Source organism: Aythya marila, assembly GCF_965140915.1.
Source record: "Aythya marila genome assembly, chromosome: 13".
Lineage (NCBI taxonomy): Eukaryota > Metazoa > Chordata > Aves > Anseriformes > Anatidae > Aythya > Aythya marila.
In genome coordinates this window covers 14,016,570-14,040,920 of record NC_139054.1, presented here as the reverse complement: position 1 = coordinate 14,040,920, position 24,351 = coordinate 14,016,570, and the positions used below count along the sequence as shown (strand labels likewise).

At 44.9% G+C, this 24,351-nt stretch overlaps 1 protein-coding gene across 1 annotated transcript in view; it reads left to right on the top strand.

Annotated features, from left to right (window-relative positions):
* The window catches only part of IL1RAPL2 (interleukin 1 receptor accessory protein like 2), a gene marked incomplete at its 3' end in the record, with an annotated part of 337,194 nt that overhangs the window by 5,275 nt on the left and 307,568 nt on the right, over window positions 1-24,351 (top strand). Inside the window, exon 2 of the mRNA XM_082770490.1 lies at window positions 6,378-6,478. Coding sequence (XP_082626616.1) covers window positions 6,397-6,478 — 82 coding nt within the window. The 5' untranslated portion in view covers window positions 6,378-6,396. The remainder of the gene's footprint in view (window positions 1-6,377; window positions 6,479-24,351) is intronic.

The window sequence follows — 24,351 nt, the reverse complement described above, 5'->3', positions numbered from 1 at the left end:
TGTAATCCTCCTCCCACAACACGTATTTCACTTTGAACATCTATAAAAGGCCTGGACTACTCAAATTTAAAAGCTGTGATAGGGGCCGAGCACATCCATATATCTCGTGGTGCGTAGCTAGCGTATGGCCAAGTTAAGGCTGGAACAATAGCTCTCTGTAGGGTCCCTGCTAGTGGTGGATCAGTACATCATCGACGAGGCATCTCGGCATGAGACTTTAAAACACAAAACAAAGAAGCTAGCGTTCCCCTTCCTTTGGTGTTTCTGTTTTTTTTTTTTTTTTTTTTCTCCTACTTTTCTTCTGCATTTCCACTTGCAGGAGATGCTGCACTAAGGGAGAAGGGGCGTGTGATTCAGGGATTTGAAATGCAATTTGAAGGTATAATGAACTTGAATTCTGTATGATGGAGTTGCTTGGGGAATCAAGGTCAGAGTGTGGTGTGAGCTGACAGCACTTGATCTGCTAATCAGTGCTGGGTAGGTTTAGCTCTTTTTTGTCCGTGAATCTGTTAAGATGGGCTGCTCAGGTTTTTGTTCATTTATCTTAGCAGAGATTTAGGTGAGTGCCTTTAGTACGTGTTCATCACTGACCCTTCTGGTTAGCATTTTGATTCTATTGATACAGGAAGCTTTTGTAGTATCGCAGGGCATTTCTCTATTTTCTGCTCTTATTTTTTTCCACTGTAAATAAGCTCTTAAGGCAGCTGTCAGTTCAGAAAGTTCCTGCAGGAAAAGGTTCTCGTGTTAATGCTTGCAGGGTTTTCTCGATACAGGACGAACCAGCAGCTCGCTCAGGGTTGAGCCTGCTGCTTTAACATCCCTAAAGCCACTTCTGCTTCTTGCAGCCAGGAGTCTTAATGGCACGAGTTACTGTGTGGAGGCCATCCATGGTATTTTTGTGCCTGCTGCTGAAGCCCATTTTTTGTTTTGCAGTTACACTGTAAGATGCCAATTAAGGCTTTAAGATGCTGCACTTAAATACTGTCCGAATGGCAACCTAGAAGATACCAAATTTTTAATGGAAACATTCCAGTCTTTCACATAAAGCCCCAGTGTTAACACCTAAGGGATGTTTCTTCTGAAATAACTGATAAGATTCTGAGTTTGCCTGCTTCACACCACAAAAGATCCAGGGCTTTTGTTCCTTTTCCTTCGCACACAGACACGCAGCCTTTGGAGGAGTCCTTACAGATTGTAGTTGGACCTTGTCAGGTTCTCTGCTGTCTCTTACATTTTTCATAGGATTACAGCTGCACCAGGAGAATTAGCCCAGTGTGAATTTAGTTAAGGACCTGAGCCCAGTGGAGCATCGCTGCCACGGAGGCTCTAATCCAGCCAAATGAATGCTGAATGCATGCTGCCTCGTAGAATTAATGTTCATCACATATTTAGGCGGCTTAAGTGGCTGGTTATGATGGTGAAGATGCACAGCGGATTAGGCAAAATGAAATATTCTTTGATGCTCATTGAGCAACAGAGCGAAGAAAGGCAAGTGACTCGTATCAAGTAGAGCTGAAGATGTGATATTTGAACTAGCAGGTGGCTCTGATTTTAATATTTTGTTCATGTCTGTGAGATCAGGGTGTCAACAAAAGGGGCTGGTGCCTGTTCTGGCTTGCTTCCATCCAGCACACTGTTTGTATCAGCCTTTTACTCAGCTCAAAGTTTGGTGTGTAGGCAAAAGAAGACCTGAGGAAGAATTGTCATTAAAATTAAAAACCTTAAAAAGCAGAGTGGGCAAATGACTCGGAAAGAAACGAACATAAGTCACCACCTAGCATGCTGTAGAGAGGCCGAAAGAATTACTGTTGCCATTTCTTCCTTTGTGTCTGGGGTGAAAACGGTAATTTATTTCCCTGAGATTTCTGAACAACAAAACCTGACAACTGGAAACCACTAAGAGGTGGGCTGCTGGTTTTAATGAGCACCTTCTGCATCACAGCTTCTGTGGAGGCACCAGAACCTACAGAGCCTCATGGTGTGTCAGCAGCTCTCAGTCTGTGCATGGACGTGTGCGTGAGTGCATGCACACACCGCTTCTCTTGCTTTCCCTTCCAAAGGAACACTGTACAAAGCAGAGCTTGGGGTACAAATTAGAGCAAAACTAAATTACGTTTAAAGCAGAGACTTGGGAATCTCAGTGCTGGGCTTTGCGCAGAATATTAATGCTCCACTTGCCTTCCTGTTTCTAAACACTTTCTTCTAACCTTGTCATTTGATTGAAATTCTTCTGAGTCTTGGAAGCATTATGAGCCGAAGTGGGTGCTAGAAGGACAGCAAGCAGCGCACAAAGAAAAAGGAATGCAATTTTCCAAGGCCTCTTTTCTGAGGACTCAGAAGAAAAGAAAGGGCTAAGTTTGTCAGTGCTGATGAGGACCATTAGGCAGCATATGGGAGTCAGTCTTTTTCTTTCCTTTTTTTTTTTTTTTTTTTTTTGCCTGTCTGTGGGCTGCAGCTTGTCCTATGCCTCTCCCTCTGGTAAGGACAGGAACCTCTTTGCTCATCTCCACACAAATGCAACCTGGTAGGTCCCACCAGGGCTGGATTCACTCAGTGATTCTTTCAGCCTTCTCAACCAGCACACGTTATTCTGTCTCTCTTCCCTCCTCTCAGCGATCTTGGGCAAGTTAGCTGTAATCAGCATTTCTGTGTATCCTTAGTAAGGAAAACATCTTCACTTTCCTGGAAAATGTCCCGAACTTGGTCCTCCTCCTGTGAGGTGTGCCCAGCAGTATGTTCTTGCTACAGCCGTGAGTCCCTGCTCGCGGCTGCTTGGGGTTGGCAGCATCAGAGTAAGCAGCTCCTCAGGGAATTGCTGCTGGGGCCTGGGGGGAAGGGTTCTCATTTGACAGGAGTTGCTCAGCTTTGCTTCTAGTACCTGGGGCTTCTGCTGCTTTGCATTGGCTCAGGCCACGTGTTGATCAGCAAAGCTGTGTGCTCCCTTTGGGCTTTGTCCATCCATTGCTGATGGGTTGAGCTGTGGGTATGAGCACGTGGGGGTAGGTCTCGTTACCTTATGTGTCATCGTGTGTTTCAGGTGGGTGTGAAATCACATCTGCCTCCTGCTGTGCGTGGGCTGGTTGGGTGTGCGAGAACTGTCCCAACACAAGTCCCTTCAGTGGTCAGCAGTGTACACAAAACCCTTGCTGGTATTTAGGGGGAAAGGAAGAAAAATGCACCAAGACATCCTGTTAGAGTAACGTTGCCTACAGCTTCACGTGGGAGCAGGTTTGTGGATGGGTTTCACGACTTCAAGGTCTGTCTGATGCACCCACATGCGTGTTTCAACCTAGATGTCCCAGGTTTCATGTACAGTGCAAACATCATCTTTTTGCCAGTGAGGATGTGGGAATTATACCTCCGTTTTGTAATGAAACCACTTTCTGTCATGTGTTCTGTCTATCCTGAGTCATTAAGTCTTAGATCTTAATTGTACGGTCCCAAATGTTGGAGGTGTTTGAGAACCTGTCACATGTACCAGTGGAAGGTGGGCAAATAAGGTGGTTTTGATAACCATTTTCAAAGGCAGAGTGACTGAAATTATCTTTTCTTCTTGTATTTGAAATAAAGGGGGGGAGGGAGAGAAATGAGGGATGCATTATTATAAAGGTACTTCTGTAACATACAGATATCCTAAATGGAGATGCTTGGTTTTTAAGAGAGCATCTTTGCACCAGGACAGGGAGCTTGGGGGTTTTGCAACTTAGCTGTTTCATGGGGAGCTGGAAGTGGGGAGGAGAAGACACTGCCTGGCATGAAATGAAACTTTAGTATAAAATGCTGTTAAAACCAATACTTTGAAATCTTGCAAGCTCCTAGCTGTAACCTGCTTTTTATGAAATGTGCTTCTAACTGGAGGGTATTGTGCTGTCGTGGGAGGTTTAAGTGGATTGCAGGAGACACGAGGGGAGCCTTAGGCTCAGCCACTGAAATCTCCTGAGCAAATGCAGAGACTGTCCGGGACACACGCAGCCCTCCTCCTTTTGGCTGCTTGGCGTTCTTCTGGGGGAAACATCTTTTACTGTACCTTGTGTTCTTTGACACGTGGTGTGCTGAAAAAAATGATGTATGATAGAGGAGTTTGAAAAGCCTTGTGGTCTGAGAGCTGTCCAGCAGGGGACGGAGGCAGTAAGCAGCTGAGCCACTGGTTGTGCTGGGCTGATCCTGCCTTCTGCTCATGGCCGGAGCAGTGAAGACAGCACTTCAGACACTGCTGTGGGTTTTTGTGCCAGCTCCAGAGGGGCTGTGTCAGGTGTGATGAGCTGGAGCTCTGGTCTAGGCTGCAAATAATGAAATGGTGGAGTAGTTTCTTGACCGCCTCCTGGTGTACGTCCAGTTCTGCTGGTGCAGGTACAGGCAGCAGCTGCCTTGGGGAGGCCGGGGCTTCAGAAAGCAAAGCTCCTGCTGATGCTGACAGAGCCAAGAATTTTCCCCTATCCCTAGCATGAATGCTGGATGGCAGAACTGGCTTTGAATGTGTATTTAATGCAGCATAGCTCATTTGGGGTGGGGATGAAGGGACCCCCATGAACAAAGAGCTAGGAGTTACATCACTCAGCTGGAATAAGCGGAGGGAGGCAAGTGGAGAAAGCAATTTGCAAAGCTACACTTGAAAATCATTCTAGCATGCCATCATCATTACAATTATCTGTCAGAAGATTTAGTTCAATTACTTTTTTTGGGTCTCTTGTCAAGATGGCCTTGCCTGTTTCAGGATTTTGATACTCCAAGGAGAGGTTAGGGAAGAACGAATACTAATTCTCCCATTAACCACTGTCAGCCAGCCTTCAGCGCGTGTTATTCCTTGCGTACTCCTTTGGTTCTTCAGCATCATTACCTGGGGGAGTCAAAAGACATAAAGTGCCCTGGGGAACATAAAATGCAGGGGGGGAAATGGCGAAATCCGCTGCCTATTTATAGCTGGTAGTGCGGTGGGGTGAGGGGTGAAAACTTGGGATGGAGGTGGTAATTCTGCAATAATTGAATAGCAGCGTAACTGCCATCGTGTAAGGGATTATACATGGTTCCTTACACTGCCTTCATACAACAGTGGGCTGGTAGTAAAATTACAGGAGAAGAATACTTGATGCTATAAGCTCAAATTAAAGTGAATAATTTTCAGAGCACTGCAGGACATTGCTCTGTCGCAGCCTTACCAAGCTGAGCAAATGTTTGGAGCCGCCGGGGTCTGGGCTGGTCCCAGCGCTGCGGGTGCCTCAGATGGGGCTGGGAGGATGTGATACCCCCTTTAAAGTTTGCCTCTGCTCTGTTGGCCTTTGTTTTCCTTGCTAATGCAGGTGATTCAGTGCTTTTCTGCTTAAAAGAAACTGTAAAATGTCTGCTGATCATTTTGATGCAGGTAATAATTCCACGCTGGTTTAGATAACTGCCCCCTATATCTGAGAATAAGGGTCCTGATCCCAGTCTGTGTCCGACATGGAGGTGAATTCCTGGGGTCTAAGTACACCAAGCTACTTAAAGGTTTGACTTCAAGCTAAACATGTATTTGAGGACTCCAGCTTGTAATTAAGCATCTCTCTCTTTTCCCTGTAGAGAAGGATGGGCTTTGCTGGGTTTGGATTTATTACGCCTCTTTTTAAGTACACGTACAGAACCTCAGTTTGCTCTTCCCATTGCTGACTTTTCTTGAATGACCTTGTACTTGTAAATGAAAACAGTAATAGTAATTATATAAAACTCTAACTATGATATTAAACTACTACTTCTTGTTTTTTTAAATATATATATTACAAAGTAGATAGTAAAATTCCCAGGAGAGAATAATTTTAGCTTTTTAATAAGAATGCCAAGGTCTGCATTCATGCACTTCTGAATTTCATTCAGCTGCCTTTACTTCATTTTTTTAGGAGAAATGTCTGCAATTGCATTACTTCATTGTAGGAGCTTTTACAAGCTCACTAGTGGGGAAAATAAGGTTTGTAAGAGAAGTTGCATGAATAACTGACTCTTATCTTTTCCCAAACAATGTAAAGTTTTGTTAAAGCATGTGGCTTGTTTGCATTAAAAGTAGTTATAGACATTGGGGTCTCCTCCTTGATAACATACAAAAAACTGCCACATTAAACCCATGTGGTTTCAGATAAGTAGTTAAGTCTTATTTTGTTTTTCTTAAGCAAAATAATATTTTCCAAGTGTCATTTAAAAGTAAAACAACTTTTGTGTGATATTCAGAGATAAATTATTCATAGACGGTTACTTTGAACCATTCTGTTTTCCTACCTCTGTATAAAAATAAACCCAGAAGTCGCTGGGCTCAGCCACTGCCCTGCAATGGTTCTTTGAGAAGTGTTTAACTGTAGCTGCTGCTTTGTTGTAGTGAAGAGCTGTGATTCAGACTTGTACTGTTTGCATTTCAGCTGCCAAAGAAAGTGAAAGATGAAGCCTCTTGTTCTCTTGGTTCTTGTGATCTGTACTGTAGTCAGCATGAATTTGAAGCTCGTGTCAAAGAGAAATTCTGGTAAGTCACAGAAAAAAATCCTTTTTACTTTTGAATCTGGACTTAGTGCTCATGCAATCAAGCGTTTTAGATGGCTGCTTTTTGTCTTGCATATATACTTGCTCTCTTCTGAAAAACAAACAAAGCAGTGTCTGCTTACCAGATGTTACAGGATGAATTTTATCACTATAATGTTCTGTTGATGTCACTTAAGCTATTTCAAAATGTCCTTATGTTTTCTTAAGGGAAAAAAGGGGGGGGGGGGGGGGTGGGAAGGTTGATCTGATTGAAAGCCCGCCAAAGTAGTGATGGATTTGACATTGTGTTAACATCTAATCTTGTGCTCGTGCTAACGGATTTTCTTAGCTGTGGATGTGGTTCCTGATGACTTCTAGGTCTGGGTGGTTTTTCTGTATATTTGAAATACCCAGGATTCTGAGCAGACAGGTGGGTTACCTCTGGCCTTGCCTAGTGCAATCTGTCTGCTAGAGCCTCGTGTATGTGGACAGATAACTGATATGGTGCTGCAATTCTGAAATAATTCCCTTTGTCATTTTACATCTTCATGTAGGAGCTAATATAGGGTAGAAGTACTTTTCAACTTTTGTGTTAGCTTCATTTTTTCCCCACTAATTGTGTGCTGCACATACGAGTGTGAGGCCTTTGATCTTACTGTCCTCAGTGTCTTCAGCAAACATTTCTGGCAATTCTGGTACATACAGAAAAATCACTGATTTATTTGGTGTGGTCAATTTAAAGTTTAATTTCTGCATATTTTTTTTGAAAATGTAGAAAAAATAGTTATTGGTATGTCCGTAATAAAGAACTGGATGCCCCATCCCGGGCCAGGAAATGTTTCTCTGGGAATCACCAGATCCTAGGCTGAATTCTTTTCACTGGGCTAAATGTTTAAATGGACGTTGCTAAATCAAACTAGTCCACAGCCTCCTGTTGTGGTTACTGTGAGCCCTCTTTGCCCTGTAGGGCAGTCATGGAGGTTGGGATTTGGCTACAGTATGGAGCTTGATCTAAAGTCTGCTGAAGGCAATGGCATTCCTATTTTTCAAAACTGCTATTCCTGGCCTGGATGGGAACCCCTGTGAGATCCATAATCTTTATAATTTAGCAGCCTTGACTCACTGATGCTAGGCAATACCACCTGGCTGCAAGGAAAGGCCTTTATCAGAAGTACACCTCTGTAGAAGTAAAATGCCCGTGGTTATCAGCATCATTCAGCTGATAGCTTACCTTTAATTATATTTTAGTATATTGTATTTTTTTTAGCTCCTTTCTTTGACTGACTCTGTGGAATGCCTTCTGTTATTGGCAGCTGTTGACAGTATCAATTCAGGTTGAGTACTGGGAAGAAAAATGCTTTAATATGTTAGGCTGCTTATTGCTAAATATAACCCACTGTAGTGAATAGTTTGTTCTGTTTTCTTCCCATTTAATTGAGCCGGTATATGTTGAGTATAAGATGAAGGGGAAAACTGCACATAAAGTGAAATTACAGTTTCTTTGCAAGTACATGATCATGTAGTTGGCTTTCACCTTTCAATATTCATTCCCATGTGCTGATTTTCAGGTTGCTGTGTTGAACAAACTATTGATTTTTTTTCCCTTTTTCTTCTTCCAGCACATTGTGTGTGAAATGCATTTTCTGTTTCTGTAATTTCAGCACTTGGAGCGAAATTGGTAATTTGACTCCCTTTCTGAAAGGGCCTTTAGATACAAAGTACTCTCACTTGATTGCTTGGGTCCTCCCTGAATGTTAGGTTGTGCAGGGACAGATGCTGTTGATTTTTAACTCTGTGTGGTGTACGTAGAAGATTGGAGATGGAACAGAAAAGGAAAGCCAGGCAAAGGAAATGATGAGACCTTATTGCTCAGTGGGGTGACAGTAGCTGTGGCACCCTGGTGCTGTGCTTCAGGGGCATTTTTTTAACTGATGTCTTGGTAAAAGAGTGTGGGAAGGGGAAAGCACCTGGTTAGTTGTGGGCAGTTACACTGCGGGCTGTCGGCAGGATGTCTGATAGCAGCAAGGCTGGTGTTGCTGTAGCTGAGAGCAGGAGTGGACGAGGTGCCCAAATGATTCCCCGTGGACAGGAGCTCTGCAGCTGTGCTCCCTGGACGCTGTCAGTCTGTGTCTTGCTGCCTGTATGGGGATGTCGAAGCTGGTGAGCATCCTTAAAAGGGGCAGGGAAATTGTGTAGACATTTATGTAGAGCTGTGTGAAGCAGTGCATGGAAAGTGCTGACACCGGTGATAAAAGCAGGTTTTGACTACCAGGGCAAGAAACCAGCAAAACTGGGGTACCTGGGTCTTGGCTGACCTACATAGACTGGCATTTTTCCAAGCAGTATGTAGAAATGTAGCAACAATTGTGATGAGTGTTGAGTACAAGAGCAATTGTGAAGTTGACCTGTGTGTGTGTAATATCACATAATGGATTGTGCCTTGATTAAAGGTAGGGAGAATCTCAGGAGAACAGGGTTGAAGAGGACTTGGCATCTTCAGGGGCTGGTGGGAAAACCTACCTTTGAAGCCAAGGAATGGAAATGTAAGGGGAGAAAGCTGAGGATGAGATCTCCAGATAGCAATTGCAGACAGCGTGCAGAGGCTGGGCAACAGGCACAAGGTGTTCGAGCTGTCCAGGAGAGGAGTGTCTAAGGTGTCAAAAAGAAGGTGATGAAATGTGGTTCTGGTAGCAGGAGTAGAATTAAAGCTTGCTGAAGAAATGATTCTCATAGAAGGAAGGAAAAAACAAACCAAGAAGAACTGAAAGAAATTTGTCTTGTGTGTCTTTGCTTGTGCTTTGTTATAAATCCAGGTGTTCGTATTTCCATTTGGAGAGGACAAACAGGAATGCATGTGAGGGCTATGGTTAGGTTTTAGAGAACCTTGCAATGCTGCAAAAACAACATAGAAACTTGGCTTCTTCTCAGTTGAGATGCTGTGCCAAAATAATTAAAATGGTTGAGCTAATTTAATTATGCTAGTCAGATTCTTCTTTACAGGCAGCAACTTCCAGATGCTCCAGAAGAAATCTGTCATGTCTACAGAGTAATGATTGCTGTTTGTGGTGGAAACAGAAGAGTTTGCTTCAAGCATCTGTGTGAATGGAGTGTTGACTTCAGTTTCATAAGCATTTCTTAGTATTAAGGAGCTCTTCTGAAAGCTGCAGGTCATCCTTTTTGCCTGCTTTGAGAGGTGAAACTGAGCAACCAGCTGATGCTGGGACTGCAGCCCTAGTGATACCCTGGAAGAGTTTAGTAGGTGGAGGTTATGCAAATACACTGAGGGTGTGGGAGCTGTTAGGCTCCTAGCTGGTAGGGGATTTCCTTTTAATCTGATTAAATGACTTCTTTTCCCAAGCCTTTTGTATACAGTGCTTTGAATAATCGTCGCAGGGAATATAAAACCAATTAAAAATCAGCACACTTTTTAAGCACAAGATTTTTCAGATTATAGATTGTTTGATCTATGAGACATAATTCCATTAGTGACTAATTGATGTCCTGTATAGCTGCTGTATTTATTTGCTGAGCTGCAGTACCCCATCCCAGCACGCTTGGGCTCCGGAGGGCACGCCTGCCTTGTGCAGCAGAGCATGGCTTCCCTGAGCTCTGTGTAAGGCTGCTGCCTGCAGAGCCAGGGTGGTCTTGTTCAGGTCTTTGGGGCTTCCTTGGCTGAAGCTTGGCATTGACGTGTCCTCTCAGCTACAAAGCCAGAGTCTTGTATCTTCTCTGTGTTGCATCAGATGGATGCTCTCTGGGCTTTCTGCTCTTCTCCTCTTTGCCTTGGGACCACCCCAAAGGCAGCTGTGTGTCTCTGAGCCCCCCTGCCCCGAGATGCTCCAGCAGTGTCCAACTTTGTCTCCAGTGGCTTGGGAGACAGAGGGCTTGATTTAGCATCGTGCCCTGTTGGTACGGGCATAGCCAAACTGTCTTAAAATGTTAATTGGATTAAATGCTTGGGACTTTAATGCGTTCATTTTAACGTATTCACATGCTTTACCATACTCATTTTAAACCTATTGGCTTGCTATTTCCTGCCTTCTAAACGCCTTGCAGCAGCTGACTGTGCTCTGCTGCAGATGTGTCAGGAGACCTCCACGTTCCTCCTGGCTGTGCCGGCTCTAGCCCAGGGTTTCCCCCTGCTCCTTTCTGTGAAGCTCGGCTTTGTTTCCTGGATTGCTGCCTGATTGTTGTGGCCATGAAAACTGCAGCGTACACAGAAGTGGAGGTGCTTCTACTTCAGAGGTGACCGAAGGATTTGTGCCTGGAATGGGATATTCTGGAGGAGCCCAGTTCTTAAAAGTCTATTTCTCCTGCTGGAATGGGCCCCTGGAGTGAGCATGTTGATTCTGTGATGCTCGCTCACAGTTGCCTTTTCCTTTTTGTAGCAATTGCATCTGCCTGAACAGCTGACTCCTGCCCATCGTGTAGAATGCATGGCTTTGAATCTTCCCACTTCCTGAGATACAAACAATGCAGAAGAGGTTTATCAACTTTCCCTTCCTGCAAATAATGCAAAGACAGAGAAAATGGGAGCGTGGCAACACGAATTGGTGTACACTGATCTCAAGATACCGTAGGTTATTTGCAGCCCCAGGAAACAAAAATGCAGCAAGGTGGACATTGTTCTGGGCTGTCACTGGTACAAGAGTGCGTAGAGTCCCTCTTGCAGTCGTGTCTGCTCACCGGTTCCAGGCTGCTCTCCATCTGTAGGTTTTGGATCAGTGGGACAGGAGGGGAGCAGGGCTCCTGTGCTCAGTCACATCTCAGGGGGCTGTTGGAAAGAATGGGCGGTGTGTGCACCTCGGGATGGGTGTCTCAGCCTTGGTTTTCTCTCCTCTGGGTGCTGGTGGCAGCAGTTAGATGTTCTCTTTACTGCTGGAGGGGAAGGGAGATGTGTAGAGAAGAACAAGAAAGGAAATAATCTGCTAGAGGTTTGGTGGTTTTTTTTTTTTTAGTGACCTCAACCTGACAGGGTTTAAATATTGAGCTTATTTAAACACTCAAATTTTTAGCTATTACACTCGTTTAAAATGAGCTCATGTATAATTAAAACAATTAAAATATTGAGCTGATATTTAAATATTAAAGCTAGACTGCTCTCCCAAAAGGGAAACCACAGCTGTATCTGAATAAAATAAATGAACACAATTAAATTGTTTCAGGCTGCAGTAAATCACGAAGGTAGGATCTTCAGGGATGGGGGGAAATAAGAAAAGCATGAAAGAAATGTCATTTCTGAAGTTAGGAATTTATACATCTGTAGTCTTCCACTCCTGCAGTGGACATCATGTCAGCTGTTGGGATGGCTGCTCTACATCTAGCTGCGGCATGGAAGAGTTTATTAATAATGTCTGAGCCTCTAGAAGGCATTTCCTTTGTGACTGAAAAATCTTCCAACTCCATGCCTTTAATTGGATAACGCTTTTTTTTGAGTCCTTTTTAAATGAAAAAAAAAAAAATCTTGTATCCAGATGTCTTGGCTTTGTTTTCTGTAAGGTCCTGAACAGAAATTTGAAGAGAGATCTTCATGTCAGTATTTCTGGCGCTCTCATTTTGTGGGTGTGGATCCTAGGTTTGTGTCTTCTGAAATTGACTGTCCTGAGGGACAGGGAAAGGTCTGGCATGTTTTCTTTTTCCTCTTATTCATGGAAATAGTATAGTTTTGGAAGGTTTGTCTTATGTAATGTTCAAGTGAAATCATTAATAATACAGCTGCAAACTTACCCAGAACATGGTCTTCAAGCTCAGCATGCACTCTGGTCCTGGTGCTTTGCAAAGAGCAGCCCCCCCGGGGATTTACCTAGCACAGAGGTGGGGGATCTTTCTTCCTGTGGATCATTGTGGTGTGTTACGTGGTGGGAGCAGCCTCCAGTACACTTGGATTTGAAAATACTGGGTTAGGCAGGCTTTTTAAAAACGTATTTCTTATTATTTTTACGCTTTGCTCAATAAAGCCTAGTAGCCTCCTAGGCTTGGAGGTCGCTGAGGCGGGTGCGGACCTGCGTGGGCTGTAGGCAGGCTGTGGTGTTACGACTGAATTTGGGCCCAGCTCCTGAGCGAGTGCAGTTCTGTGCGTGCCTGGGTTTCTGTAACTCGGGTGTGTGTGTAAGGCAGGCTGTACGGGCTGCTGCAGGAACATAGATGGGGCTCCTTGGGCTCAACTCAGTACGAGCACTGATGTGTGTTCTCATCTCTCTGCCCACTGAATTTAAAGAACTTTTTCTACGTTACTTTCAGAACCTTGCTTGTTGCTCGAAGCATGCTTTAGTTTTTAATTCCTAGTCCCCGTGATGCGTTTTACCAGTAGCTTCCCTTCTGTTTGTTCTGTTCTTGCTGTGAAAGCAACAAGCAGTAAAATCCTGAGGTAGAAGGCACTGGGATCAGCATGGGAAACAGCAATGGGGTGAAGAAATGAGGTGGTGCATTCTTGGTTAGTTTTCAGCATTTAATGCTGGAGAACTTGTTTTCCAGCAGGAAAGGAAGCATCAGAGGTATCCTGTCTCAGAAAGTGCAGAGCTGGGTTTCGAGTTGTAGATCTGCGATGCAGGAAGGAATTCTTTTCAGTGCAGTGCGTGTGTGGAAGTGCTAGTATATGGACCTGTGAGACTGTTGTGGTACTGTTACCACTTGCTCAAGTAGAAATGATTGCCCATCTACCAGCTGAAAGAAAAACTGATCTGAGCTGCAGTGTCACCTCTAGACGGTGTTTCCTCACTTTATTAATCTCTAACCCTTTCAAATCCAATCGATCCTTTCCTACAAGGAGCATGATTAGTACTCATAATACATACCGATATGAAAGCGTGGTAGATGGAGTTGTGTTTTCAGTGCTTCACCACTGAAGACAGACTCAGGTAAAAGTTAAGCTTCTAACCCGAGCTCTTTGCTTTTCCAAGATGTGATGACTGAGCAGCCTGTGCCATGAGTTGCCCCACACCAGCCTCTGCCATTGGTTCCTTCTCACTTTTTTTTGTGTGTGTGTTTTATTTTTGTGTGTATTTATTTTAAATTTAAGAGAGGTGCAGATGATTCGTCTTTCAGGGGTCATTATTCCTTTAAAAAGGCGTCTAATATTTCTGCATCCATTGTTCCAGGTGTGAAATGGAATTGTACTGGAGCACTTCGGAGACTGTTTAAGCCAGGCAGCTGTAAGCAGTGGTTTTAAATAAAGAGACTGGAGGCAATAGCAGTACCTGGTGTGAGCCTTTTGTGTCTGAGCATCTCTGTTTCAGTTGCTGTAATGGAGTGAGAGGAGTGGGAACCTGCCTCAGACTGCAAACAGCATGGCTGGGGCTGGAGGGCTCAGGGCAAGCCCCTGGAAGGACTTGGCTCCCCTTTCAGATAACAGGCATGAACTAGGGCAGGAGAGAGCCTCAAGCTCCCAAATGCCTTGCTGATGTTTAAAGTCCAGTATTTTTTGTGTCTCTTGCTTGTGTCTGTGGGACCTACTGCTGTTTTGCCATCCAGTAACCACGTGTACTGTTCAGATGTTAAGGCCATGTGGTAGTGGCTTTGAAACATGATGGTTACTTATTATTTTTGCCCTTTTAGTGTTGTAATAGTGCTTTGCTACCTTGGCAATTTTTTTTTAAGGTCTCATGGGACTACTTGGTGTTTTAGGTAAAGGTCTGCTACCGTGGTACCAGTACTACTTGCTCTTCCGCCCTAAAGAACCTTTGCTGGCCATAAACTGATGCAGCAAAGCTGCCAGTCCCCTGTGTCTGAGCCATGCTGAGCTGCCTCTGTGCTCACCCAGTGTCTGCCTTTCGTTTGGTAGCAGTCCCAGGGCTGGGATTCTGTCATCAGCTGTGCGAGTGGCTTAAAACAGCTCTGTCCAAGGACACCTCCATCTGCGTACAGTCTAACCAGATGTTCGTGTTTGTTCTTTGGTCCTTTCATCCCGCTGTACGAATGCATATCAAATCAGTTGTGGAAGTTGTATGCTAAGTAGTTTCACAGGTTTTATTATTTGAGAGTTAATGGACTTTGTCTGGTGTGTTGAAGGTAGAACTGCATTAATATTTGCAAACCCTGATGTTAATGCAGCAGCTTAGACATGTCATGAGACAACAGTGGGGCTTGCCGGTGGGTCTGCTGGGTAAAAGCTCTCCTGTAATAGTTTCCTTGCTGTGATCGGAGCTGGCAAGTTTTTTCAGGTTTATGCAAGACAAGCACATCCTTTCCTGCACACGGGGTTGCCCTTTTCCAGATCATAATGTGTAATATAGTTGTAAAAATCGGATCTCTTTTAATGGCTTTATTGTGCACATGAAAGCTGTGCATTATCAATGTAATTACAGAGATAATTTAATACTTGCTCTATGCTTTACTACAGCACTTTCCAACAGGGAGCTGTAAAAGGTAATTTTGATCTCCTTAAACTTTGTTTAGATTATTAAGAAATATTTTCTAGTGGCAGAAGAGGGAATTCTATTTCTGCATGATCTACTAGCCCCTTAGGGCTAGCCCTTTACAGTCGTATTCATCAGGTAAGGGACGCGATGGGAGCAGTTACTCACCTCCTGAAGAGCCGGCTGGTTCCCGAGCACGCAGCACCCACAGATGAGGATCTCCACCAGCAGAGCCGTGTGGCCTTTGGCGATGCTCTCCGCCAGGCTTTTGCCAATGATTGGGAGGCATGGGGGAGTAAAACCATCACAGGTCTTACAGCTGTTGCAGTCTGCCCTTTGAGGCGTTACTAAAGGTATCTTAGTGCCCCAAGCAGCCTAGAGTGATGGAGTGGGCTGAGCGACCTCCTTTGTAGGATGCTCCTCTGGCAGCTTCTGTTCCACATCTGGGCCACCCCGGGGAGCAGCAGGGTGGTCCTGTGCTCGTGCCCCGTGCAGGGAGGTTGGAATTGGACTGGATTGTGTCTTGTCCCCCGTCCCCTTTTTTTTCTTCTTGAAGAAACTCTCTTTAGAATAGGATCCCCTGTAATATATCTGGAGAATAAACCAGGGAAACTTCTAAAGTGAGAGGGGCTTGCTAATTGCTTAAAAATTAGGCAGCCTCCATCTGAATAATCGCCATTAGCTGGCTGGCCTTCTTCAGTCTAAGTAGCAGCTCATTAGTAGGATACACACAGATGGTTCTGTGCTTCAAGGTATTTAAAATACACAGGCAGAGAGCTGTATTAATAAGGCAAACCTGTCCTTAGCTTCTGTGAGTGAGTTTGCTGCAAGCAGCAGAGGGAACAATGCCATTTGGTAAATATCATTAGGTAAGGGCATTTCATACATTTATTTAGTTTGCACATTTTTCTGCAGATAACAGATTATGATAAATACTGAAAGTAATATACTGTTTCTGGGAAAATTATATTGTAAGAACAGACTTACAGCAGCTATTTAGTTTATTCAGTAGCTCATTTACCCATATAATTGCTTGGAAAGAGATTTATTCAGAGCCTAAGCTTTATTTGGAATATATGTCGTTTCTTGCTTTCTGTTCTCTCTCTCTCCTATGATGTTTCCTGTAGGCAGTTTGCTAATAGTTTACTCAAAATAATTAATCTTCTGAGCTGGATTCCTTCTGCAAGTGCTAGTGGATAGCAAAATAAGAGACCACCTGTCAAGGAAGCCAGGAACCGCTGAGCCCCAGCCCTCAGAAACGCCAGGGAAGGAGCTGCCGTGCAGAGGAGCAATGTAAATTCAGATGTGATGGTAAACGTGGCTTCGTTGTCAAATGGCAGACTTGCCCTCTGCTTCTCCTCCTGTGTGTATCATTGGATGGGCAACTGCTCCATCCTTCCCTCAGGCAGGCTCTTTTCTTTGTGTTACACCTGAGCAGCGTTCGAACCCATCTTATAATGACCGTGTCCATTAGTGCACTTGGCTGTGAATCCAGCTGTGAATCTATTAGCATATCGGCTTTCCAGTGTAAGAGACTTTTACCTCTAAGACCGGGCTCTGGAAGAAGGAAGTCTCCCTCAGACAGTTGTTCTTCCCCAGACAGTCAGAATTTGGTCTTTATCCCCTCCCTTGGAGGGCTTACACAGAGGGGGTAGCTCCAGCCTTTTCTCCCCAAGTCCTCAACAGACCTGCTTCCATTTTCAGCAAGCATGATTCACGTTGTTGCTTCGCTCTTCTTTTTCTTTCTGATAGATTTGGCGTGTATTACTTGACTATGCTGCTGATGAGAAGAAAGCATGTTTCCCTTTCCTTCTGACTAGTCTTTGCCTTGCTGTGTGTGTGCAAGTTACAGCGCTGCTTTGGTAGATCTCTGAGTTAATGTTTGTTTTTCTGGAGTGTATTTCAAAAATATTAGTCCAGACTAGGAGACTCTCAGCTGGAACAGATGTAGTCTGAAGAATATATATATATATATATATTTATTTATTTATTTATATTTATTTATAGCTACCATGTTGTGTGTGTGTTTTTTTTTTTTTTTTTTTTTTTTTTTTTTTTTTTTTTTTTTTGTTATACATAAGTGTTCTGAATGATTGCAATCCTCTCTGTGGTAAATTACTATTTAGTTCAAGTCCTGCTTTGGGCTCCTGTTCAGCATGTGGAAGTACACGTGGCTTCTTCCACTGCCTGCACTGGATGGAGCAGAACTGTTTGTTTTGTGGGACTCGAGTCTGAACCTGAAAGAAAATGAAGAAACACTAGGAGGTACTTACTGCTCATGGGTGATGGGACTCTGTTTCCAAAGCCATTTAAGGAGGGCTGTAAGTAGGAAAACAACCTAGTGGTGTATGGAGAGGATGGGATGGATGTTGTGCTGAGGGAACTAGGAAGGCTTCCTGCAAGGATCTGTGTAAAAGACCAAGATTTCAGTAGAAAAAATATTTAAAATGTTTAAATTTTTAAAATGTTTACCTATTTATAGACTTGGCTTCCTGGAAATGTGGGGAGAGTTTGGGATTTACAAGGACGGGAAGTCACCAAGTGACCTGATTTCCCAGGAAAGTACGGGAGTTGGGTAGCAGTGGGATTCTGTGAATGGTGCAGGGGTGGCACCTCTGGAGCAAGGAGGGCTTTCAGGTGAAGGTGGTGAGGCAGGAAGAACAGTACTTCATTTCAGCTCTCAAATTGCAGGGTAATTTGATAGGGTTTACTAGTAACCCTAGGCTATGCTGTTTGTTTGGTTTTTCCCCCTGCTGTAAAGCCACTGAAGTTGGTGGAATGAAACTAGGAATTAACAAACATGACTGCATAGCAATGGGACTGTTTCTCCTGTCTGTGTGCCAAGCTTCTGCTTACTTGGTGTGATTCTGCAAAACATCCATTGATTTTGGTTCCTCAGAAGCTAATTACCTCGTAACCCACAGGATCAAGCAGCAGTGCCCACTTATTTAGCCTGTAACAGCGCCGTTCTGACTGTGCTGCCCAGTTGTGCTGGCACTTGCTGCAGGGAAGCTCCCATTGACCCTGCCTGCACCAGGGCTGCAGAGCAGCCCCCGCTCACGTATCCTGCCCCTGCACTGTGGCTGTTGTGCATGCAAATGGGCAGGAATTGTCACTGAAGCAGTGGGTACTTGATGCATGTTTGTAAATGCAGCTCCTTTTGGAGCTGAAATTTCCCTGCCAGTGTTAATTTGGTATTTGTCACAAATTGCAGGGGCGAGAACAGGAGGGGAAGCCAGGCTCTCAGCCACGGTGGGCTCCAGCTGCTCCTCTTCCTGCTTCTACCTCAGGCATTGCCACAGGTGAGTGGGGAGAGGAGCAGAAATGTCCCAAGGTAAATCCCCAGGAAGAATCTTTGCCTTTTCTAGGGAGTATCATGATGCAGATTGCATTGATGTGGATTTTGTAGGGATCTGGTTCATTAAAATAAGACAAGCCTGCCAATATACAGTAGATGTAGCAGAACACCCCCGACCCAGAATGATGCCTTGGTTTTAGTTTGACAAGTCATAGTACAGGGTGAATTCGGGCACACTGTGCATCTTTCTTCAGTGCAGCCACTTGAGAAGGCCCTTCAGTGCTAATCCATTTGGATAGCAAGGTATTGTTTCCAAATACGTTGTGTGAATCTTAATTGACGTTTTGTAGCCCACAGGAGAGAAGTAATACATCACTGCTATTATTGCGAAGACATGTCCTTTGGGGGAAACCCCCAGTTGCAATTCCTCAAGCATCTTTAAGGTTCTGAGAAGCAAATCAATACATTTCTCAACAACAGTTATCCTCGGAAACCCTCGGAATTAGATGTGAGAGAAAGAAACAAAGCTGGGGTGATCTCCAGCTGAGCTTTCTGCCCACGGAACTGCCCTTGCAACTGGAAGGCTGAATGAAATTGTAAGTCTGAGCTCGACTGTATCAGTAAGCAGCTATTTTTTGCCAAGTAGGCACAGTGATAAAATTGCCTCTGAAGTGGTTGATGTGTTTAATCTGCGAGTTTTCCTGGATGGGCACCATCTCATGTCTTCAACTGGAGCTTTCGGGTGCTTCAGCTGTACAGAGAACCAGGAATGCTTCAGTAGTTCTAGTGAGAGGGACTTGGTCTGCCCCAGAGGGCTTGTTTGAAGTTACATTGATAAGAGTAATCAATTGACTACTTGATTGACTTAATTAGGATTACTTGCAGATGTTTGGATCTCTCTGTACAGAAGAGCAGAAGTGCTGCTGTTTCTGGTTGGTCTTTTTAATTCGGTAACAGAACGACTTTAACTACTGATAGTGTTTATGGTTGACTTCTGGAGGGCTTGTGCCAATTGGAGTAGAACTAAGAACTGCTCTGTGGATCAAAGCTGCTTGGTAAGCTGTGAGTTGGGTGCTCTGCTGGAGCACCTGCCTGGTGAGCACACCAAGCAACTTTTTATTGTGGGAAAAGACCCTGAATTGCTTGTCAGTGGTCATCACAGTCCTGTCCTGCCTGTTCAGTTTGCAGCAGCAAATCTCCTGGATGTCCTGTGCTGTGGATCTCCCTGGCCTTGGGGATGAGGAGCTGCATGTTAAATTTTGTCTCGCCAAGCTAACGATACTGCAGCAAGCCACGCTTCTAGCTAGGAAGAAGCAGCCCTGAAAAAGCGTGTGTTTAATGCCCATTTGGAAATGTCCAAATTAAATACTCTGGTGGAGCACTGTACTGGAACAAATGTATGGGAATCTCTCTTTTCCAGGGGATCGCAGGCTGGCTGTGCAGCCCTTGAGATCTCCTGGGACTAAAAGGCTCGGGGAAGTGTCCAACCCGTCACAGCACAGCAAACATCCACCTCGTGCTATTCGCTCAGAAAGGGTTAAGGGCTCTCTGGCAACTGCTGAGTACTACAGCAGATATTTTCCCTGTGTAACAGTGGAAGAATGACTATGCATAATCTAATTTTAACTTAATCTAGTGTACCTGGTATTTTCATATATAGGATAATGCTAGAGGAATGTGAAAAAGCTTTCCTCTTACCAAAGCCTGTGCTAAAATTCTGACATCAATAGAGGAAATGTGTTGATTCAAAGAAATTTTAAAAAGCTCACTTTGTGTTCTGTATTTGATGATTTAAAAATACATTGTCATGATTAATTTGTTGTTCTTGGTACAATCTTAAGCTCTTCTTCTAATAAGATCGTGCTGATAGTAAAGATTCATACACTGGTGTGATTTCCCTCTCTGTTAGTTAATAGCTGCCTAATTGGAAAAGTAAAAGTAATTCTTGTTGTGTAAACAGACTTCAAAACCTCTTAATGGATCATGCAGCTTACTTATTTAATTTTTGTAGTGCTGACAAAGGGAGGACTTTGCTTTGAATTTCCTCTAGCAACAGTAATAATTAAGGAAAGAAAAAGGCCTGCTTCTAACTGAAATGCTTTTTGTCACAGCGGACAAAGGGGAGTTTTGAGATGGTGGGGTGGGAAACTTCTCTTGTGGGAAACAGAAGCAAATGAATGGATGTTCTAAAGAGACTTTGGGCTTTTCTCCTGTTTGCGAATTCTCCAGTGGCTCCCTGTACTTCTCATATTTCTCTCTTAGACCATATTTTGTTACATCTTCTCTTTTTACATTCTGTAGTGGGATGGGGGTCTCTAGCGTTACTGTCACCTCTTCTGAACCAGAAAGCGAAAGATTATGGAGAGAAGGAGAAAAAAATCACATTGTGACTTCCCAGAAGTGCTGAAGGCCTTCATACCCTTCAAAGAATTGTAGCTCCCAATTCTTGTTGACTGCAATATATTTTAAAATACCTACCCTTAAAAAAAATGGCCTTGAGTACCTACAGCCTGTTTGCAATTGATGAGAGTTGCAGAACCTAAGCACCACTGAAAATCAAGCTATCAGTCACGCTCACTGGCTCCCTTTGATGGAAGCAACACTGCGCCTTAGGGAGCGCTGAGAGCTGTGCTTACAATCCCAGCTCCTAAATGAAGAGCGCTTTCTGTTTGTCTCCTTGCTTCTGGTGGAGTCACCTTTGGGGAGCAGAGCTGGGGCTGTCCTGCTGGAGATGCTCTCCTGCATCACCTTTCAGGATGCCCAAATCCCCCCAGACCCGCTCTTTTCCCCATCCTGCCATGGGGCGGCAGCCTAGAAAGTGAGCAGTGTTTATCAGGTAGTGGCAGTCAGGTTTTGATTACTGCTTTCTGAAGCTTATTGTTAACAAGACACATCAACTAGACACAAGAAAGCCCTGACTAAATATGCAGTGTTGCATCCCAGTACACACGGCGTATGTTGGCAGACTGATAGTGCAACAAGTGGAAGCTCATGGCTTCGTGGGGCCTGTGTGCACGCCCCGAGCTGCGTGCAGGTCATTCCCAGCCACCTATTTCTGTGCTGTAAGCTCTTTCCCAGGAAATAGGGTTTCCTGGGCATACCCTCTCTGAGCTTTGGGGGTGTAAATGAGCTTCCCTGAGGCCATTGAGAAGACTAAGCAGTGCTGAGCAAGCAGGCACGTTATAAACCTGGCAGAGCTGAGGTTTGGTGCAGGAGTGTGTTTGCGTGATGGCTGAGGGAAGGAAGGAGGAGAGGAAGGTGAAAAGTTTGGCAAAACCTCTTAGCTTTGCCATGATGGAGAAGCTGGGGAGAAGAGTGGGTTGCTCATTCAGCAACCTGGAGTTGGATCCCGGGCCGTGTCCTCACGGTGCCTTCCAAGCATGCCCCTGGGAACGCGCTGGCTTCAGCTCAGTGCTAACTTGTGCCAGAGAGATGGGCTTTCTCGGTGGAGAGCAAAGAGGAGATTAGAGGGAAGTGAAAACGTCAAGTAGTCGGGCAGAGAACGATTTTCTCTAAACACAAAGGGGGTGGGAAAGCAGCTGAATCCCTTCTGCATTTCCAGCCTGAGTTCAGACTTCTTTTCCACCCTGCAGGAGCAGGGACTGGCTCGCTGTGTTCAAGTGGCAAGCTCCGGTTGCTTTGCTGTGCAGCACACGTGTTGGCTGCAGGGGGAATCAGGGCAGAACTTCTCCTCCAGTTGCAAGAACCTTTAATGCCCGCAGAGCTTAGGGTGCTCCAGAACGCCAGCCTGTCTTCATAAATAATTCTGCACGCCCCCCTCAGGCTGTCGGCAAACACAAACAAGGGGCAGGTTACAGTAAGGAGCGCAGGGAATCGTTGTCACAGAGCTAAAGAGGCGCTCCAGGTAGTAGTGCTCCGGGAGTTAGTTCTGTATCTGGTTGTCCCAGCGAAACGGACTGGCTACCGAAAGCAGAGCCCTTTCCAAAGCACGTCTCTGCTAAGCTTTGCTCTCCGTCACCTCCAACTCATCTCAAAGCAGGGCTGAGCTGGCAGCTGTGGCCCTGAGCATCCCCCGACAGCCTAGACCAGGGGTCTTGGTGCAGGATGGGGGCACTGCGGGCTCCTGGCCCTGTCCTGCCGGGTGCTGAGCAGAGCTGGGTCTGCGGTGCTGAGAGCAAAGCCCCAGCCCTGTCACTGTTGCCAGCAGCGCCTGTGAAGCCGAGGGACAGCTGTCAAGGTAAAGAGGATTTGCATCAGCAAAGCAAGGATAAACCCTGGCTCCTTGCCTCGGGCAAGTTTCCCTCATTTTTTGAAGACTTGGGGCCTGGTGCTGGGAGGTCACCTGCCTGACTCGCGCGTTTTTGCGATACCTGAGATGAATGCTCGCTGCCTTGCATTATGTATCAGCTATTGGAGGCAGAAACCGAAATGAGAGTATAATTAATATATAAAAGCCTTTGTTCTTTGCCTCTGGCCTGTTTCTCGTTTGTTTCAGTACATCCCAACGTGTGCTGGCCTTAGCTCACTGACACCAGACCGATGGCTGGCATCAATGCAGCAAATCCCGCAATCAGCTGTGCCTCCTTCCTTCGGAACCACCTCAGAAGTGGTGGCTCAGGGCACTGAAGTGTCACCTGCAGGTACTTCTGGGGCCCCCAGCCCTCCTTTTTGAGGGCAAGCTGTAAAAAACTGTTGGCCGTAGGAAGAGTTTGTTCTCCTGGGTGCATGAGACTGATGGCAGAGGCTGCAACTATTTTGAAGTAGTTATCTCCTAGACTCCTTTGCTTCACTCCCAATACTGTCCTGGATCTACGCAGACCCCTGTACTTCTATACAGGGTATCTGTCACTCTGGTTCCTGGAAAGAGGGCAGCATATTCCTTGTTTTGTTTTGTGGTTTTGTAGAGTAAATAGAGGCTTCTACCAACATTTTTGGTAAAAACAAAGGTAAAGTTGGCATTGCTTTGAGAACTACTGAGCAATGGGGTTAACTAAAACTGCTTATATTGAGAAGTTTTTAAATATTGAACAGTGAGAATGGTGGCTGATGGATGGAGAGACTGTGGGGTTATCTCCCTACCCCCAAATAATGGGGGTGAATGATCCTCTTTAAGTTTGAACTTGCTCAGAACTTCTGTGTCCTGAGCTCTCATAACGTGTATGTTTTTTCTCTCTGAAGACCTTTGTGGGTCTGGGATATTGAGCGTTACCAGTAAGGACATCAGCCTATCCCATTTAATGCTGTCCTGGTTGTGACTATGTCTCTTCAGAGGTTTGCAAACCCCGTTTGTTGTCTCTTGCAGTAAAAACCACCTTTGCTAGTGTTTACTTACGTGTAGTTTTCTAAATGCACAAGATGATGCCTTTCCTTCCATGGCACTTGTTAATTAATGTCAACTGCCTTGTGCTTTACGTGAGCCCTCTCACCAGGCCAGCCAAGCAGCCTGGCCCCTGCCCTGTGCTGGAGCCCTCTTTAGAGTCCCAAAATTGCAAATTTCATAGCCACAGGTGAGTGCATGTTGAAATATATTAAGCACAAGAATGGCACAACTGCAGTTCCTGCATTTTTCCTCTAAAAGTGCTTCTTGGCTGTGGAACGCTTGACTAAATATGAGGTAGTGGCAGAGTCTGAGAGCTTGTGGTTTCCTGTTGAGGTTGGTGCCAGTTCAAACAATATAGGGACTTGGTTGGCTTCAGTACGTCTGTATCTGCTCGATGCATCGAGATATAGAAGGTCAGTGAGGTTCACTCTGAGCTTCTTGACTTGGTTAAACGTACAGCTGCAGCGTAAGGCCATCCATCTGAGACAGAAACTCGAGAAATGAGATGCCAGCAAGTGCAGGGGATAACGGTGGTTCTGCTGTAGGGGAGCTCGCAGCAGGGCCAGTCCAGACTCGGGATTTCTGGTTAACAGGAAACTTTGCACACTTGAAAGTCAGTCTCCATTCCAGTTCAAAACCGAAACCCACCTTTCCCCTTCTTGAAATGAAACGAAGCTTTCAGTGCTCTTACAGGTGGGAAATAAGATGTTGCTTTAGTGCCTGATGTTCCCCAAGGCCTTCCAAATGAAGGAGCTCCAAGTGCAGAATTCATGGCTTGGGTATTTGTGTGCTACTTCTGTTATATTTTGAAATGGCCCAACATCCTACAAAATAATCTTGTAAACAAGGAGAAAGGCCATAAAATATAACTACAAATTTAATGGGGAAATGAGTGATTCCTTTTTTGACCCCAATTCAACCAAACTCAAGCCTTGTGGAAACCC